Raw genomic sequence first — 18411 nt, 5'->3', positions numbered from 1 at the left:
TGTTTTCTCGAAGGAGATTCTTGCTGTGACGGGGTGGAGAAGGGTGGGGTCAGTCCAGGCTGAAGATACAAGGAATGTAACTGACAAAATGAGATTTGCCGTGAGTTTTAGAGCATAGGTGGAGGAGATTCAGTGAGGAAAACAGAGATCATTCTAGGAGTGGCCAGTGGTGTATACAGGAGTGGAGAAAGGAAGGAGGGCAGCGGGTGAAGCAAGAAAGTGCTGCTGTAGATGGGGTTACGAGGCAGTGGAGCCCTTTGGAACGCTGGGCAATCCAAACGCTCGGCCATCTAGTAGCATGGTCTAAGGAGTTTCAGGGGAATTCACCCAATGTCACCATGCCAGATCATTTGTATACAAAAAGACAAGTTTGGAACTTGTTCATTTATTTTCACCAGCTCTTTACAATGCTTATGTGTGTGCCAGGCACTGTTCTAGGCCCTGGGATATAATAGGGGAACAACGAGAGAAAAATCCTACGGTAGATAAGGAAATGAGGTCCTGAATAATGGATGTGCTATCTCCCCGGAGACTAGAAAGTTTATAATTTCTAATAAGAAAAAATGACTATTTGAAACTAATTCCAGAGACCAGTTAACCTTGAACAGTAGACAAAGCCAAGAACTCAGAAATTAATCACTAAGCCTGTACCAAAGCTTATGCTTGTACCTGATAAGAGAACCCCTGGTTTCTTATTTTATTTGTATCATTACACTGAGCTTAATTATCTGCTCCTGGTTGATAGAGCAGATCAGAAGCAACAAATCAAAAAGATGAAGAACTGTTCAGTGGCAAGGATGTGCTGAAACATCACTAAGTGTTTCCTAAGATGTAGAAAAACTCTTCACATCAAAGGTATAAATCCAGTAAGCACAGCAGGCTGAGGTCATTTGGTTTGGAAACAAAGGACCAAATATACCGAACTCACCCTTGAGGGCCTCACTTTGTAAAAACACAGTGTAAGATTTTTTTTCCCAACGTTTTTTAGCAACTCACGAATTAACAGACCTAGGCATTGATCTTCAGAGATTGCAGATATCACAAAGAGAGACAAACGCATGTCTCATAATGGAAGGCTACAACTGCACCTATGAATTAGTCTTGTTCCCCACCCCCCCACACACACACCCTCCTCCACCATTGAACCTAAATCTGATCAAACCTCTGGAGGAGGCAATTTACAGGAAATACGTGAGACAGAAGAGCATGCCTGTATTCACCAAAACTCAGACTCCAGGCAACTCTGTGTGACAGCCCAATTTCCTTAACACATAAATGAAAGAAAATGAGAGAAGAGGAGGGTGATTAACAGAATTTTTAAAAAATGAAGACAAAATTAATTGCAGTGTGTGGGCCTTATTTGGACCCATTTTAGATAAAAGCGTTTAAAAAAATTTAGGACATCTTAAACAACTGAGCATTGGACTATTGACTCACTAATTGATGACATTAAAGAATTATTATTAGTTTTAAAATTAGTGTAGTTGTAAATGGTTATAATGACCTGAGCCTTCAAAACAAGTGTTAAATTGTGGTCAGTAAAGTTGTTTCGAAAGGCAGAAACATAGGTTTCTCTTCTCAAAGATTTCCATATTCAGAGGTTAAGACATAATAAATGCTGAAAGGTGGTAGTATGACACAGTGCAGAAAGCACTTGGAATCAGACCAGATTGTCAAATCTCTCAGGTCTTGAATCTCCCTTTCTGTGCAGTGGAAGGTTGCTTGACAACTACTTGAAATCCCATAAGTAAGTATCTCGGGTAGGCAGGGAGTGTGGTGTGTGCATATTAAATGTGCACGCCCTTCTTTTCCTGAATAAAAATCAGTAAATATGCAAGCTTCAGCAAGGAGGGAAAAAAATCAAAATGGGTCAGGTGGTAGAAATTTCTTTCAGAAGGTCCATCTCAAGCCACAGTCAGCATCCCTATTGTCCAGTGTAGTTGACCTTTTGGAGACGAAAACCTGAATATGTCACTCTTGGTGTTTAAAAACCTCTGGGGAGAAGTTCAGACTGTCTGGTGTACAGTCTAATGCACCAGGTCCTTCAGGTCTGGCCTTTCCACTCTCTGCCTCCACTGGGGCCTCTGCTGATTCTCCTCCCCACCCCTGCCACCGGAGCCCCGGGGCTGCTTACAGCACCCAGAACACACCGTGTTTCCCCACCCCCATACTTGCTGCTCCCCAGGGCAGGAGTGCCTCTTCCTACACACCCTTGCCCCTCCTTCGTCTGACCAATTCTTGCTTTTCTTTTCTCTGGGAGGGCTCCCCTGACCTCCCAGAATTAGGTACGTGTCTTTCTTAAGTGTCTGCAGTAGCACCCCACACCTCCCACAAGAGCCCTCAAACCACCAGATGTAGCCACACTAGACTTGGAGCTGCTGGAGGGCTGAGCCTGGGACCTCTCCTCCTTGATCCTCATCGTGAGCACTGCCTGACACTCAGTAGGGGCCCCGTGAGCGTGGGGGAATGGATCCTACTAGAAGTCGAGATCCGCCCCCCCCCCCCCCCCCCCCCCCCCCCCCCCCCCGCTCCCTGCCCAGGGAGGGAATGACAGGCACACACTTGTTCTGCCACTGAGCGTTCCTGTCCTTTGCCCCGGCCTGCTTTCTCGGAGAGCTTCCCAAGCTGCCAGTCTGATCCGCTCCAAGAAGGGGAAACCTCCCTCTACCATTTTGATATTGAGTCCTTTTCCTTCTAAATTTGGGGTTAGAGTTGTTTATTGCAATTTCCATGGTGCTTCAGAAATTCAAGCATTGTTGTCTTCTCATTTTGTTCCATCGAGACTTCAGTTCAGATGTCTCTGGAACATTCCTGTATACCATCTTGAAACTGGCTTTGGGTGTCCAGATCTGCTACTTTACCCAGGGTCTTTGATGCCAGCAAATGCCACGAAGCCCAGCCTAATGGTGGTCTCTTCAGCGCTGTGACTCTTGTGGATGGTCCCTTATGCCACGAAGCCCAGCTAATGGTGGTCTTTTCAGCCCTGTGACTCTTGCGGATGGTCCCTTTTGCAGGCACCTCGAGAGTGGGAGATTTAAAAATGTTCCTTTAGGGGGAATAGTGTGGTCTTGTTATAGAGCACGAGGCTGGCATCCAGAAGCTTGAATTCCAGTTCTGGCTCTCTGGGAGAGGCTCGGACACATCAGTTTACTTCTCAGAGTCTGTTTCCGGGAGAGGTGAAGAACTCCTACTAGCCACTCAAATGGAGGTTCAGGGGTAGGCCAAACATCAGGAAACCACAGGATACCTTCCTAGGCCTTCAGTCCTACTCCCAAGGTTTAAGGGACAGAACGTGTTTGTGTGTTAAAACAAACACAGATACTCCTCAGTAGAATGCAGATTCAAGATGAATTTTAAGATGACACTCAAGATTTTATTGACAGTTTGAGGAACACTGAATTCTCTGTGTTCCCATCCAGACATTTCCATAATTGCTTCAGCCTCTGAGCTCGTGGCTGCTGGGTAACCCACCCTAGCTGAGCACGTAAGGCATGGCTGTGATTGTACAGAATGCATTATTTCTGAGGTGATACAGTATTGCCTATGAGGCTAACGCATGTCCAAGCAAAAGCCCTTTGGAATCTGCTTTTAAAAATAGCAAGAACGATTTATAATTAATACATCTCAAGTATCTATATATAGCAAACTGAAGTTCTTGAAAGGTTTCTTATGAGGCAAAAATACTCTTTCTGCTGAGCTTAAAGCAGGCCTTATTATCAGGAGTTCAGAATCTGTGGCATCTAAATTAATGAGCCTTTAACTTTGTAGAAAACCTTGAAGTTAGATGAACCCAAAATGAAACCCTTTGTTTTAAAAAAGCATCCCAGGGTATCATCTTCCTCATCTTCTGTAAGGGTTCTGTTTCTAATGATGCGAAGCTGATTTTAGTGCCTGTGTCATTTACCTCCCTACCATGATGATTCATTGATAATTATATGTTCAGGATTCAGTTTTTTTTCCTCATAGTTCATTCTAGAGGCTTCTAATTATCACTGGGTTTTCAGTATATGTTCGTCTAAAGTTTTAACAGTTAATAAATAAATCTGTAGGAGACCTTAAGTAAGTGTAAGGGGCACATTGGATAGGTGGTGCTCATTTGGTGCCCCCTGGTCAGCAGTTTCCTCTCCTTTTGCTTAAAAGAAAACCCCAGCTGCTTCTCGAGAAAGAATAACAATTTAAGTGAAATTAGCAACAGGAGAAATCGCCAGTTTAAAAATGAGTATTTCTGGATCCTTACAGGATTCCTCTTAGAAAAGCTAGCATATCTGGATTTTAGCATCTTTGGCTTGACTTGTAAAAAATGATCACATTAAAATTATACAGCTGTCAGCATCGAAGCCAGGCAGGTCACACTAGATGGAGAAAAATTGCCTTTCTGGTGCTGGCACAGTTAGGCTGTCATGCATACGGAGGTTTCTGTGGATTCTCTCCTCCAGTCAGAAAAGGGAGTGTTGCTGCCCACCTTTCTTTGTCACGAAGTGAACTAAATAGTCTTAAAAAAAATAATAATAACCAGCAAATAGGCCATTCCATGACATCTTCTGACAAAATAGTTACCGTCTGTCCTGAGACTCCTGATTTTTATTTATTTTGCCTGTTGTCACAAGAAATAATCATTTTTTGAGAAACAAAGCTAAATACCTTGAAGTAAACCCTTCTTAAAACAAAAACAGTAATGAAAGAAGAGTTCTTCGATTTACTTTGCAAGATGTACACTCTCTGATTATGACTTTTCCATTCTGGAAATTCAGAAAAAGCATTTTGTGTTGCTGCCCTAATACTTGGTACAGTTGCATAATGGACTTACTTTTAAATAATTAGATGATTGGAAAAGAGAGATGTTTGCTCTGTTAGAATCATCATTTCCAGCCCTCTCAAACTTTACTAAGATCCTAGAATGAGATCTGTGAGTACATGATAGAAAACACACAGCCTTTCTGTTTCCATTTAACTTCTGTTGTTACCATTTTAGGAAAAACTTGATTTTTTTTCCTTTTGAGATTAAAAATAATAGGTTATTACAGATGCTCATATGGTCCTTATCTTGGGCCCAATTTTAGCAATATTATGCAGTAGAAGTGATTGGGGCAGGATTTCTCAAGTTGATATTGCTTAAAGGAAGAGGAAAGGGAAAATATTTTTGAGATTAAAAATAATAGGTTACTATAGATGCTCATATGGTCCTTATCTTGGGCCCAATTTTAGCAATATTATGCAGTAGAAGTGATTGGGGCAGGATTTCTCAAGTTGATATTGCTTAAAGGAAGAGGAAAAGGAAAATATTTTCCTCACAAATAATTATTAGTATCAAATACCAAATGTAGAGAAAGTGGACCAAAGAACAGCTCATCTTAAAAATATAATTTTAAGAAAATTTTTTTAATGTTTATTTTTGAGAGAGAGACAATGTGAGCAGGTGGGTAGGGGAAGGGCAGAGAGAGAGGGAGACACAGAATATGAAGCAGGCCCAGGTTCTGAGCTGTCAGCACAGAGCCCTCTGCAGGGCTTGTACCTCCGAGCCGTGAGATCCTGACCTGAGCCAAAGTCGGATGCTTAACCGACTGAGCCACGTTGATGCTCCCAAAATAACAATTTTAAAGCATGGTTGCTATTACTATAGAAATCGTAATCATTCTAATACTTACTGAAATTTCAATTTTCATTTTAAAATTATGCTTTTTGGTCTGATTGCATAGGCCAACAGTAATGTTTGTTGAATTTTTTTAAATCTAATCTTTTTTTTTTTTTTTTTTATGTCCTGCGTCTTTGGATATTTTTCACTACAAGCTGTCTGCATATATAGGCATCACGTCTAAAGTGGAGACCACATTTGTGTTATTACAAAATCTATGCTTGTTCTAAAGGGTTACGCTGATTATAATAACCCCTGCTTGGAAATAATCAGTAGGTATTTAAAGATAGAATATTATAGTGAACATTTTCTTCATGGGGTTATGTTTGGTTTACTATCCGTTAATGAAAGGAAATACTTTCTTACTCTAAGCCTTTGGGCGTTTTTTGGCCTACAGAAAAGTTGATTTTCTCTAAATCCTAACTGGTTGAATGGGAAAGTGTGTTCCTATTAAATAGAAATGTGTACTGTTTCTTGTTGGACAGTGACAGCTTCCTCCTGATGGATGTCTTTGTCTTTGAGAAAGCGTATTTTATTCTTGTGCCGCGAGGCTCCAGAGACTGACACTGCTCTCTCACCTTTGCTTTGTCTCATAGTGTTGCCGTCACCAGGTCCAGAGACGTGCCTTCCTTTGGACCTCCTATCCCCAAAGGGGTCACTTTCCCTAAGTCAAATGTGTTCAGGGACTTCCTTTTGGCCAAAGTGATTAACGCAGAAAACGCTGCTCATAAATCAGAAAAGTTTCGGGCCATGGCAACTCGGACCCGCCAGGAATACCTGAAAGATCTGGCAGAAAAGAATGTCACCAACACCCCAATTGACCCATCTGGCAAGTTTCCATTCATCTCTCTGGCCTCCAAGAAGAAGGAGAAGTCTAAGCCATACCCGGGAGCCGAGCTCAGTAGCATGGGGGCCATTGTGTGGGCCGTGCGGGCTAAAGACTACAACACGGCTATGGAGATAGACTGCCTGTTGGGGATCTCCAACGAATTCATCGTCCTCATCGAGCAGGAGACAAAGAGTGTGGTTTTCAACTGTTCCTGCAGAGATGTGATAGGGTGGACCTCGACTGACACCAGCCTCAAAATCTTCTACGAGCGAGGAGAGTGTGTTTCAGTGGAGAGTTTAATTAATAACGAGGATATCAAGGAGATTGTAAAGAGGTTGCAGGTGAGTCTTTTCCTTCTGCTGACCTACAGTCGATGTCCCTCTCCTAAAGCTTCCAGTACAGACTAGAAGCAAGTTGCTGAAGTGGGTGCTATTTTATTCGCTCCTCTGAAGACTCGCTGGTGATCTGAGGCGACCCAGAGTTTATATCACCCTTGTCTTCTTTCATTTTTCAAAAGGAGAAGTAGAACAAGTGGGAGAAGACCCATTTGCTGTGCGTTTGGGTTGGAAACCATTTGGTGTGACCTGGTCCCACTGCCCTGATGGCTGATGGGAGTAGCCCAGCCAGTCTGCTTAGTTGTCGAGAAGAATTGTCCGATTGAGTGTCTGTGCTGCTTGGAATTTCTTAAGGGCGAAGCAAGTGGCAGAATACAGTCTCTCTTAGCTGCCAGCTCCCTGTGGGTCTCTGTGAGAGGGTTTCCTTGTCAGTTCACTGAAGTCATTGAGTTCTTTGGAGGCAACAAGTATGTTCTTTCTGGCCTGATGAATGGAGGGTAGTGAAGAGGAAATAACCACACCGCCCCTCAGCCAGCAGCAGGGTGTTCAGAAATAACCCCACATGCAGTGTTTTCCAAGTCCCCTGTCCGCCACTTAACGCCCTATGGCGCTGAACCATGATGCCTTCTGTTTCCTTGTCTAGTTTGTGTCAAAAGGTTGTGAGTCGGTGGAGATGACTCTGCGAAGGAACGGGCTAGGCCAGCTTGGCTTCCATGTCAACTACGAGGGCATCGTGGCCGACGTGGAGCCCTATGGCTACGCCTGGCAGGCAGGGCTGAGGCAGGGCAGCCGGCTGGTGGAGATCTGCAAGGTGGCCGTGGCCACCCTGAGCCATGAGCAGATGATCGACCTCCTGAGAACATCTGTCACGGTGAAGGTTGTCATCATCCCCCCACATGACGACTGCACCCCGCGGAGGTAGGTCTGAGTCGGCAGCTGTGAACCCGGGATTCCACGGTCGTGTTTATGCACCATGTAGAACATCCTCTCCTGGCGGGTGGGGAAGGGGGCTGCTGTGAAGCGTGCTGGCTTACACACGGCGCTCAAAGTTCCGGGGAAAGTCCGGCTCGGGGCATACATAGCCCCCTTTCAGCGTGTGTCAGCAGCAGCCGGGAAGAGGGACTAACTTGGACCGTGCCCAGGATTTACACCTGTGGATTTAGAAAGGTGCCATTACAGATAGACAGGGCTGGTAATACCCATCTTAAACATCCTGTGCCCGTAGCTCAGAAACGTCGAGCACTTACTGTTAGAAGACCCTGAGCAGCACAGACCGTCAGGCGTTTTGGTTTTATGTTCCGTGACACTCTCGTTCTTCTTTCTGTCCAAAGTTCGGAGTGCCGTTTGGACCCCTGCACTCAGCCTGGAACCCCGGACGTGACTTAGCAGGTGCTTGCTTAACTGCCTCTGTGTGGCCGGAATCGGCCTCAAATGACCTGATGATGCTTTGGCAGTTTAATCCCGGGGCCTCCCTGCCCCTCCCAGCTCCTGCCAGGCCTGCAGCCTTCTTGAAAATTTAATTTCTCGGCCTCTAGGGAGGTTTCTTGATGGAACAGATTTAATCAACTGTTTTTTTTTTTCTCTATTGGGCATGTCCATGTTATCTTTACTAGTTTTTTTCAATCTGCTAATTTGCTTTCAGCCATTATTTTCTGAGAGTTTCTCTTAAGCTTTGGCAATTAGTACTTAGGCCTTCCAAAGCCAGTACAACATCCTTAACCTCTCCGCCCCCCAAACCTGTCCCACACCTGAGCTCTCTCAAAAGATTTATGCACAAGAGATGATAGAAAGTATAAACAGCTATGATGGGTTATTTGTGTCCTTTAAAAAGTAAGCAGCAATGACAACCTGAATGTACTTCAGTTCTTCAAATCAAGTGTCCCAGACGACACCGCACTCACTGGCATTTCTGAATCCTGCTTACTGTCTCGATGGCCAGAGGCCGGGTGCCTGTGTCAGAATATGGTGAACTCTCTAATGGTTTTAAGAAATGCTCCCTATTAGATGCCTGGATTTCTCTGGAAACTGAAGTATCTATACAGAACATTGTATTTTAGCTATTTTGGAGGGTTGGGGGAGTTATTCTGAAACATATACCCTGCCTTAGTTAAGGTCTTTTCTGGTTCCCTCAGGCACATCATCATTAATGTTAAGCATTTTGCTGAACTATGATTCAGGAATGACCCTGGAGGTGGGCGGAAATGGTGGTTGGGTCTTTATAGCGCTCTCCAGCTATACTTCTCTTCTGGCCGCTCTGTCTTCTGTCCCTTGGTCTCTCCTTCACATTGTCTACTTGATTGCTTCTGAACAGGCAGCTATAAACTGGAGAAGATAACCAAGCTTTGTAACTTCTCAACCTTAATTACACCACAATACAGAGTTAAAAGACGCCGGTCTGAGAACTAATGTTCCCAGAATGAGTCTATAGATGGTGTGGCACCATCTTGTCTGTTCAGAGGCCTTTGCCCTGGCTTCTAGGCTCCCCAGTTTGGGGGCGGGGGCAGGGAAATAGGTGTACACGAGTGTGAGTATGTGATGAACTGGATGGAATGGGCAACATTGCTGACATTGAATTGTGAGTGGTGGTTACTGAAAGGATGGGTCAGAACGCCTGGCCCTGGAGAGATAGGCCTGGGGTAGGAGGTGGTTTATCTACAACAATATGCTAAGCTAGATAAGTCTGTGCTATGTTGGTAAAAACAACTAACATTTGCTGAGAATTTAACGTGCCACATCCTAGAAAAAACACTTTTACATGGATTAGCGCCTTTAATCCCTATAACTACTTTATGAGTATTAATATTATTCCTATTTAAAGAAACCAAGACGCAGAGAGGTTAGTAGCTTCCCGAGCTCATCTGGCAAGTTTAAGTTTCACTCCAGAATCCAAGCTCTTAACTACTACTCTGTATGCTGGGGTCACAGGTCTGGTTTTTACACAGGGATCTGTTGGTACCCTGGCTTTCTGTTGAGGACAGGACCATTGATTTGTAGCATTGCGGGTTCCCATGGTGTAGATCCTGCATCTGTGGTCCATGTCAAGCTACTGGCACGAGCCCCTGAACGCAGAGTGGAATGGATGCTCACAGTCCACTCTCACAAGCCAGGACAGACTGGCTCCCGCACACCCCTCAGTGAATGAGCAGTGTTTGTCTTAATCTTCCAGTGCTGCCACTGAGTCATTCAGTGCCACTTCTAGCCAGCGGAGCCGGGGTCACAGGACAGAAAGGTGCTAGGAGTCTGCCCCCATGAGGGTGAGGGATGAGGAGGCTTGGTTGCAGGATCAGCATACCGCATAACCCCTTGCCTGGGAAGCACAGCCTGTGCGTTGCGTTTCGCTACAGTTTCCCTCCGGAAAGCCACAGTCACACCTTCTGGGCAGGTGTGAAATGGCGCCATTGATGCCTCTGGAGGACTGAAAGCCCCGCTTTCCCCTTCCCTCCTCTAGAAACAACTTCAAGGGAACAGCTGAAGCATTAGCACCTTGCTGTAATTTTCAACAAAATAAGATAATGCTCTTCTGTCATTTTTCTCTTCTCCTCCACACTTCACACTCCCACTGCTGTTTTCCTAGCAACTAATTACTCTGTTCTTTGACTAGTCACTCTCTCCTTTGTCAGCTGTTACTGCAGCTCCAGCGTGAGGCGGAACAGGCCTCCCCCAGGCACCCCAAACCCCAGCCCCGCTGCCCCTCAGCTGCCTGCTTCTTGGGTACCCGGTGTGGTGATTGTACACAGTCACCCGCGTGTATTCACATGGGAGAGTCCTTAGCTGTGAAAAGACGGGTCTTTTGTATTAATGGAAAAGACAGTTTAACAGCAAAGTGGAGCTCCAATAATAAAAGTAAAATCAGGCTCTTTTCCCTCTTAGGACATGGGCAGATGCTCTATGAATTGCTTTCAAATGAAAGGGTTTTTTTAAGAGAAGAAAGGACAGGAGAAGTAGAGCAAAATTCCTGAGCTCCTACTATGTATTGGGTATTTAAAAAAAAAAAAAAAAAAAGCCTTTGTTTCCATTAAAACAGTGAGGAGGAGGCCTGAAGAGGCTCCGTAGCTGCCATGGGCCGCCAGGACCAGCTGAAGGGCTGCCTGCTGCAGGCACCAGGCAGAAGAGGTGTGGCGCTTATCCACAGACTCCTCCAGAAAGCCTCCCAGGGAGCCAGCGTCAGACTTTAGGAGGGCCCCTCACCCCACAGCCGCCCCTGGTTCCGGACCGCGGGAGCTGGGACCCGAACCCAGACCCGCGCGTTAATCTGCTGAGGTCTGCGGCCTCTGAATCCTCAGCAGCCATTGCGTTGCCAAGAGGAAAAACACCCCATTGACAGTTTTTACCCATCTTTAATCCCGATGTCGTGAATGGTGTTGTGGGAGTGGTGGACCTTCATTCTGTCGTGGACCCCGGCCTGCAGCTTTTGAGAAAAGCAATCAAGGACCATTCAGGGGGAAGAGCTGAAAACAAACAAATTACATAAAAGGACCAAATTCCCTTTTAAATAAACTGGATCACGATTTGTCTCAATTTTAAAACACAAGTACTTCAAAGTGCAAAGGCCTTCTGCTTTGGAACCAGAAAGGCTGTAAGAGTTCATCTAGTTCAGATCTCTCAGTTTTCAGGCAAGGAGCTTGGGTGCAAAGAAGCTGAGCATTTTTCCCAAACGAAAATCCCATGGCTCATTAGGGACCTAGCTGTCCTCAAGACACGTGACTCTGCTGATTCAAGAGTCCAGTGCTGTGACACTCTGTTGGGTGTGCCGTGCGATGGCTTCTCCATCTGTGCTTTTCGTGTTTAAAAGAAAAAGGAGAGACTGATGGGTAATCAGAAACTAAGAGACAAAGAAAGAATAAAAAGTCTGAAAAAGTAAGGAGAAGGAGTGGCTTTTCATCCAACAGGGTTTCGGCATCTCGCCATGTGTCTCTTAGCCCTGAAATACTGAAATTGCAGTTTGTGTGGTGGCCCATAGCTCTTTAAAGGCTGCTGAGATTTCCATTTTGTCACTGACTGTGCCTTGAGTGAAATGCAGTAGTCACTTGAAGTGAAGAAGTTTGGGAACATAAGGCTGACCTCCATGTCGGTTAATTCTCTTTTTTTTTTTTAAGATTTTTGAGAGAGAGAGAGAGCATGAGAGGGGGGAGGAGCAGAGAGAGAGAGGAAGACACAGAATCTGAAGCACGCTCCAGGTTCTGAGCTGTCAGCACAGAGCCCAACGCGGGGCTCAAAGCCCCAAACCATGAGATCGTGACCCAAGCTGAAGTGGACACTTGACGAAATGAGCCACTCAGGCACCCCAGTTAATTCTTGAGTTCATATCCCGGCTCTGCCACTTCCTGGCTGTATAATCTTGGGCAGATTGATCTCTCCAGGCCTCCATTTCCTCATCTCCTAAATAGGGACAGGAGTGGTGCCTACTGTTGTAGGGCAGCCAGATTAGTGCCTAGCCCCTGATCAGTGTCAGTTACTGTTCAACACCACATTTTACTGAATGCCATAATAAAAATCCTCTTGAATTTTTATGTGTGTCACAAAAAGCTGGCTTTTATCTTCATTCTTTAGTATTCTGCCCACTTCTTGATTCCACGTATCATTCTTATATTTTCAGAGATAAGTAAGCAATGGGAAGCTAGTGGGTGTCTGTTCACCTTGGAAGGCAGTTAGACATGGTGACTTGGTCGAGGTTGAGCATTGTGAATCCATTGTCTTTCGTTTCTTACGAGTGAGTCTTCTCTCCCTGCTTAGGCTCTATCATCCTGCATTCTGTCATTACCAACCGTGCAGAATGTGTTACCGTTCTAGCTATGTGTTAGTAGGAGTGGTAGAAATGAAATGGAGACTATAGAGAAGGTAAAATCTTTGGGGTCTTGTAACCAGTGTTAATATTAAGTGTTATGTAGCTTAACAGACCGTTTTAAACAGTTTATGAACTAGAAAAAAGTTTAGCAATTACCAGTTCCAACGCTTTCATTTCCCAAAGAAGCTAAGGCCCAAACAACGAAAGCAACTTGTCCATTTCATAGTATGTTATTATTGTTTCTGTTATCCTTATTTATTATTATCAGCCTTGATGCAATGTGGACTTGAGGCAGCCTGTACCTGTAAAGGTGCATATAAAGTACCACACAATTAAAACTCGACAGGAGAATCTCTTGGAGGGGTGGGGTATGGTGAAGAGAAAACATGACCTCCAGGGGGATTTTTGAAAAGCTAGTGCCCAGGACACACAAGGGTGATGTTCTATGCACGTGAGGGTTGTTGGCACCCAACAGAAAAATATTTTATATATATAATATAGTGATATGATCCATTGAGTTTACAAGTGAAACAGGCCACTGCTGAGGTGAAGCAAAAGCTAGTCCTGGTTTTGAGGTGGAGGGAAATTTTCCCAGGGGTTATTGCCTATTTTTATTAACATCCCTTTTGCAAGCTGTAACATTCTCACGTTATATTTATAGACCAGAGCATAAGATATAATATGCCATATTTAGTCAGAAATGCAAGACTTCAAGCCATACTACAGTAATACCTCTCTGAAGAATCAAAAAAGTATTGCCGCTTTTTTGTCAGAGAGATGAGAATCAAAGCTAGAAATCATGTCAAAACCTGAGGTGCCGTCCCCTCCTATCAGAGAAAAGGTTTATTACATAAGAAGTCATTAGCTGTTAAAAGTCATGTCAGATGTGCCGTAAAGCAGTGTTTTGTGAACCACAGGTTGTAACTCTTAAGTAGATCATGAAATCCATTTTGTAGGCTGCGTTCAGTGTGTTTCTTTAATGAAAAGGATTAACACAATACAGCAGTAGAATGGAAGAGTGTGTGTGTGTGTGTGGTGGTGCTGCATCACAGTGTAAAATGTATTTCTTATGGGGCTTGTGGTCCAAAAAGTTTGAAAGCCACTGTCATTGAAGCTTCTAAGGGGTACAGTGGAACCTTGGGTGGAGGGTCAGATTAAGGTTGACTTAGACTTTTGGGGAGTCAGGAGAAGTGGTAAGAGAATTGTAATAAAAGATGCTGCTTGGAGATTTGGGCTGAGACTGAGCAGGCAGGGACCCCCAGCAAATGCATGCACCTCAAAAGCAGCCCTTCTTGGGGTACCTAGGTGGCCGAGTCAGTTAAGCGTCGAACTTCGCTGAGGTAATGACGTCACAGTTTGTGGGTTTGAGCCACGTCAGGCTCTGTGCTGACAGCTCAGAGCCTGGAGCCTACTTTAGATTCTGTCTCCCTCTTTCTCTGCCCCTCCCCTGTTCATGCTCTGTCTCTCTCTGTCTCAAAAATAAACATTAAAAAAAATTTTTTTTGATGAATAAATAAAAAAACATTTTAAAAATAAAAAAGGAAGAAGAAGCAGCCCTTCCCAAAAGTCGTGCCTCTCATGGGGACATGGGAGAGGGCACATTGCGGGGTACATGTTAGAAACCCCAGGAGTCATGTCTGAGACACATAGACTAGGTCCTGAGAGAGCAGTGCCTTCCACTGGCGTTATGCACCCACCGTACAAACCCATTTCCCAAGTCAAGACCCAGCCTTCAGACCTGTGCTGCGTGGTCAGGAGCCACAAGTCGCCGTGGCCGAGGGACCCATGTAACGAGGCTAGTCCAAAGTGAGAAGTGCTGAACTTCTGAAATACACACCAAATTTTGATGAGTGTACATCTCATTGTTCATTTTTTAATATTTGTGGATTACATGTTCAAATGATAGCATCTTAGATAAATTGGGCTTCATAAAAATATATTATTAAATTCATTTCACCTGCTCCCTTTTACTTTTCTCACGTGGCTACCGGCTCACATTATGTCTCTAGCAGACAGCACTGCCTGGACTCTCTCCTTTCTCTTCCTCTGAAATGTTTCCTAGTCACTCTTCACCCTTCCTTTCCCAGGCTCCCCACCTGCTTCTCAATCTCTGAAATTCCTTTAAGCAGAAGAGTCATTTTTTTCGCTTAGTAATGAAATTCAAATGCACAGTGTGCCTATTTTTTTTATAGACATAGGTTTCAGTGGGCATAGGTTTTTTTCAGTTAATTTGTCAGTCAAATTAATAATGGGCTGAACGTTCCTTGGTTGTTTGGGTAGAGGGAATGGACAGTGGATTCCACATTTCCTGAGGTTTGGAGGTGGGGATGGTAGCACAGAAAAGGGGCTAAAGCACTAGAAGATATTTTAGCCTGACGTGAATTTCACTCAGGGGACAGCCTACTGTGGGACATTTCTGGCTTTTGGGTTGCTGGGCGGGGAGTCCAATTTCAGATTATGCTTTGTTCTCTGGTGATTTGATAATTATAGAATTTCTACAATTAGCTTTTTCCCACTCCTTCAGAACTAAATTTGGCCCTCAGTTTGGATTTCAAAATGTATCCCCACTTATTAGGATCTCAACAAATCTACTACCTTTCTGGGTCCCTGGTCATGGCACTCAATGCAGGGGGCGCAAAGCTGCTTGTTTCCTCGGAGTCCCAGTTGTGCCCACCTGGCCACATCCCCTGCTCAGGCCTGGGTCCTGACTCTGCCCGTACCCGCCCCTTCCCCCCGCCGTGGTGACTGTGGGTCCCGCTGTGTTTTTCAGGACTCCCTGCCTCAGACTTAATAGTTGAGACGGAGCAAAGGAAAATACACGAGTGTGGTACCTCCCAGCATTCTGGTTTTTGAAAGGGCAGTAATTATAGGGCCCAGTGATTAAAAGACGGTTTGAAACAAAGGATGAAGCATTTGATCCATTTCAACTGTTAATGAGAATCAGTGTGGTTCCACCCACAAAAAGAAGCAATATTAATTTTTCTTCTTTCTGTGTCCCTAACAGGAGTTGCTCTGAAACATACCGCATGCCAGTGATGGAATACAAAATGAATGAAGGGGTTTCCTACGAATTCAAGTTTCCCTTCCGAAATAATAACAAATGGCAGAGGAATGCCAACAAGGGGCCTCACCCAACCCAGGTCCCCTCCCAGGTGCAGAGTCCTATGACCTCGAGACTGAATGCTGGCAAAGGAGACGGGAAGATGCCCCCTCCAGAAAGAGCCGCCAACATCCCTCGAAGCATCTCCAGTGATGGGCGCCCCCTGGAGAGGCGGTGAGTGCACCTTCCGAGGTTTGTTCCGAGTCTCTGCGCCAGATCTGAGGACACCAGACCCACTAGCGCTAATGTTAGGTCTTCCCGTAGTTTACTAGAAATCAGGAATTGCAGCAGATGCATGCATCTGGTGGCTTTCCAAGCATGGTAGCGTTCCAAAGCCGTAAAGATGAAAGAGGATATATTCCAGCAAGCCCTCAGCTCCGAGTCATGGTATCTGTGCTTTGCTTCTTCATCTCCATGTGATAGCAACAAAAACCGTCACTGCACGCTTTATGGCTATGATGGATTAGAACTTGGCGGATTCACTGAGGTGACATTGGCCATATTATCATCTTTGACAGCCTTTGACTCTTGGGGAGAAGTGATAGGATAGTAGCAAAAGAATGCAGGTGTTTTGTTGGGTGTCTGTGTCACTTTGTTAATAAAGATTGTAAAAATTTTAGTAGCACCTGGGTGACTCAGTAGGTTAAGCATCTAACTCCATATTGGCTCTAGTCATCATCTCATGGTTTGTAATATCGAACCCCCATAGGGTTCTGTGCTGACAGCCTAGAGCCTGCTTGAGATTCTCTCTCTCCCTCTCTCAAAATAAAAAAAAAAAAAAAAAAAAGGTGGTAAAAATTTTAAATAATAGTGCTGTGCACTACCTATGCTGATGAAGGAGACAGTTGTAATTCAGTAAGCTCTTAGTCGCCCACTAGAAGAAGCCAACTTCTTTCTGTCCACTGCCCTTTCTTCAGCACTTCTGCTTGTCTTAATCACATCTTGGGATGTTTCTGTGGCCCTCACGCTGGAGAGGGGTCAGGAATCCCAGAGCTGGGGATATGTCTCTGTTCCAGGAGCTGTGTGGGGCAGAAGGAAGGTGGGAGCCAAACGTGAGTCTGGCTCCATTAAGCAGTGGAAACCACATCCAGCAGGAACGGAGTGCCAAGGAAAACGCGCCCCAGCTATGCTGGCATAGTCATTGATTGATTCAGATTAGGAGCAGAAAAGCTGAAGGGCTTGTTTGTTTGTTTGTTTGTTTGTTAACATTTTTTTAATGTTTATTTAATTTTGAGAGAAACAGAGACAGCATGAGCTGAGGAAGGGCAGAGAGAGAGACACACACAGAATCCGAAGCAGGCTCCAGGCTCCAAACTGTCAGCACAGAGCCCGACATGGGGCTCGAACCTGCAATCTGGGAGATCATGACCTGAGACGAAGTCACACTTAACGGACTGAACCACCCAGGCGCCCCAGAAAGCTAGAGGTTTTAAAAACCACATTATGATGTCTTTTATCTTACGTCTAACTTTTGAACTACTGCAGAAAACATTGTCACTAGTTCAGAAACACCAGGATAACATGTAAAAATAAACACCACTACCACTACCACCGCCAACCAACAAAACTAGTTGTCTTTCTAAAATTGCTCACTTAATCCTGGAGAATGATTTGTAGAGCTTTACTCTTTATCTCAATAAAAGACTCCTGTCCCAAAGTGGCTACTTTCCCATCTGGACTCTTGCTTTCATCATTTTTGAGGAGGAAAAACATTCAAGAGATCTCTGAATAAGCTCTTTGTTCTACACATTCCAAACTTGGCTGTCCCCGAGGTATATGTGAACTGGAATTCATGGTTTGGCCCACGTTTTGAAAGATGAGCCTTAGGAAATCATTGTTTAGAGAAGGGCCTTTTTTTCACCCCTCTTAGGCTATTTTCTTTCCCTTTCAGGACAGCCATCAGACTTTTACAAGTTAAAGTGTTTTGTGTTCATTTCCTTATACAATATTCCATATGGGAAAAGAACAGGATATGTTTTGATTCCATGTTGAATTTAACTTCTGCAACAGAAACCAAAGTTTGTTGCTGAACATCCTGACCTCAAAAGTGGAAATATTTTTTGTAGCTAATTATCATCTTATGATGCAAGCAGATTTTAGTGCTAGAGATGCGTCAGCTGCATTATCACCCAGATGGAGCTCTTCAGAGTTCAAGAGGTTATTTCTGCGGGTACTTGTGTCTGCCGTTCACCTTAGCCAGCACCTCATCCCGGAGGGGAGGGGGATCTGACTGCTCTCCCTGTAAGACCATAGGGGTGGCCCTGGCACCCTCAGGCTCCACAGATGAAAGGGGCAGGTGCAGGGGCCGCCAGTGGTTTTCAGGGAGATGTAACCTCTAAGGCTTCTGAGTTTCAGGTGTTCTTGAGGACACAGGACTGATGTTTCAGATCTTCCGATGGAGAATGTAGGTGACCTGTAAAATCTCAGCTCTACAAATGCAGGAGATTCAGGTTACTTAGCTCACGTTCATTTTGAAATATGTGCTGGTTAGGTATTCTTCCTTTGTGTGCTTTTAAAGAGTTGGATTTCCTATCCCATCATTGCTCGTTTTTAGTAACACAGTATTTCTTTTTTTAAGTTTTCACTTGGAGCCACAACCAGAAGAAGATCCTATTTGAGAAACTCTGTTTTGCTACTCCTTCAGAGAAACTTCAATATATAATCGACTCATGATTTTCATCAGGGATACTTCCTGAGTCTTCTATGAATCCCCAGATTCATAAATTTACT

At 44.6% G+C, this 18411-nt stretch overlaps 1 protein-coding gene across 9 annotated transcripts in view; it reads left to right on the top strand.

Annotated features, from left to right (window-relative positions):
* SIPA1L1 (signal induced proliferation associated 1 like 1) overlaps nt 1-18411 on the top strand; it is a 370770-nt gene that overhangs the window by 290865 nt on the left and 61494 nt on the right. For all 9 annotated transcript variants that reach the window (XM_039251856.1, XM_039251855.1, XM_039251854.1 and 6 more), the window contains 3 exons: nt 6229-6802; nt 7440-7714; nt 15586-15855. In XM_039251856.1, the coding sequence (XP_039107787.1) occupies nt 6229-6802; nt 7440-7714; nt 15586-15855 (1119 nt within the window). The remainder of the gene's footprint in view (nt 1-6228; nt 6803-7439; nt 7715-15585; nt 15856-18411) is intronic.

The sequence above is a fragment of the Hyaena hyaena genome, unplaced genomic scaffold (genome assembly GCF_003009895.1).
Source record: "Hyaena hyaena isolate Hyena2069 unplaced genomic scaffold, ASM300989v1 scaffold_400, whole genome shotgun sequence".
Classification (NCBI taxonomy): domain Eukaryota; kingdom Metazoa; phylum Chordata; class Mammalia; order Carnivora; family Hyaenidae; genus Hyaena; species Hyaena hyaena.
This window is presented reverse-complemented; position numbering and strand designations above follow the sequence as displayed.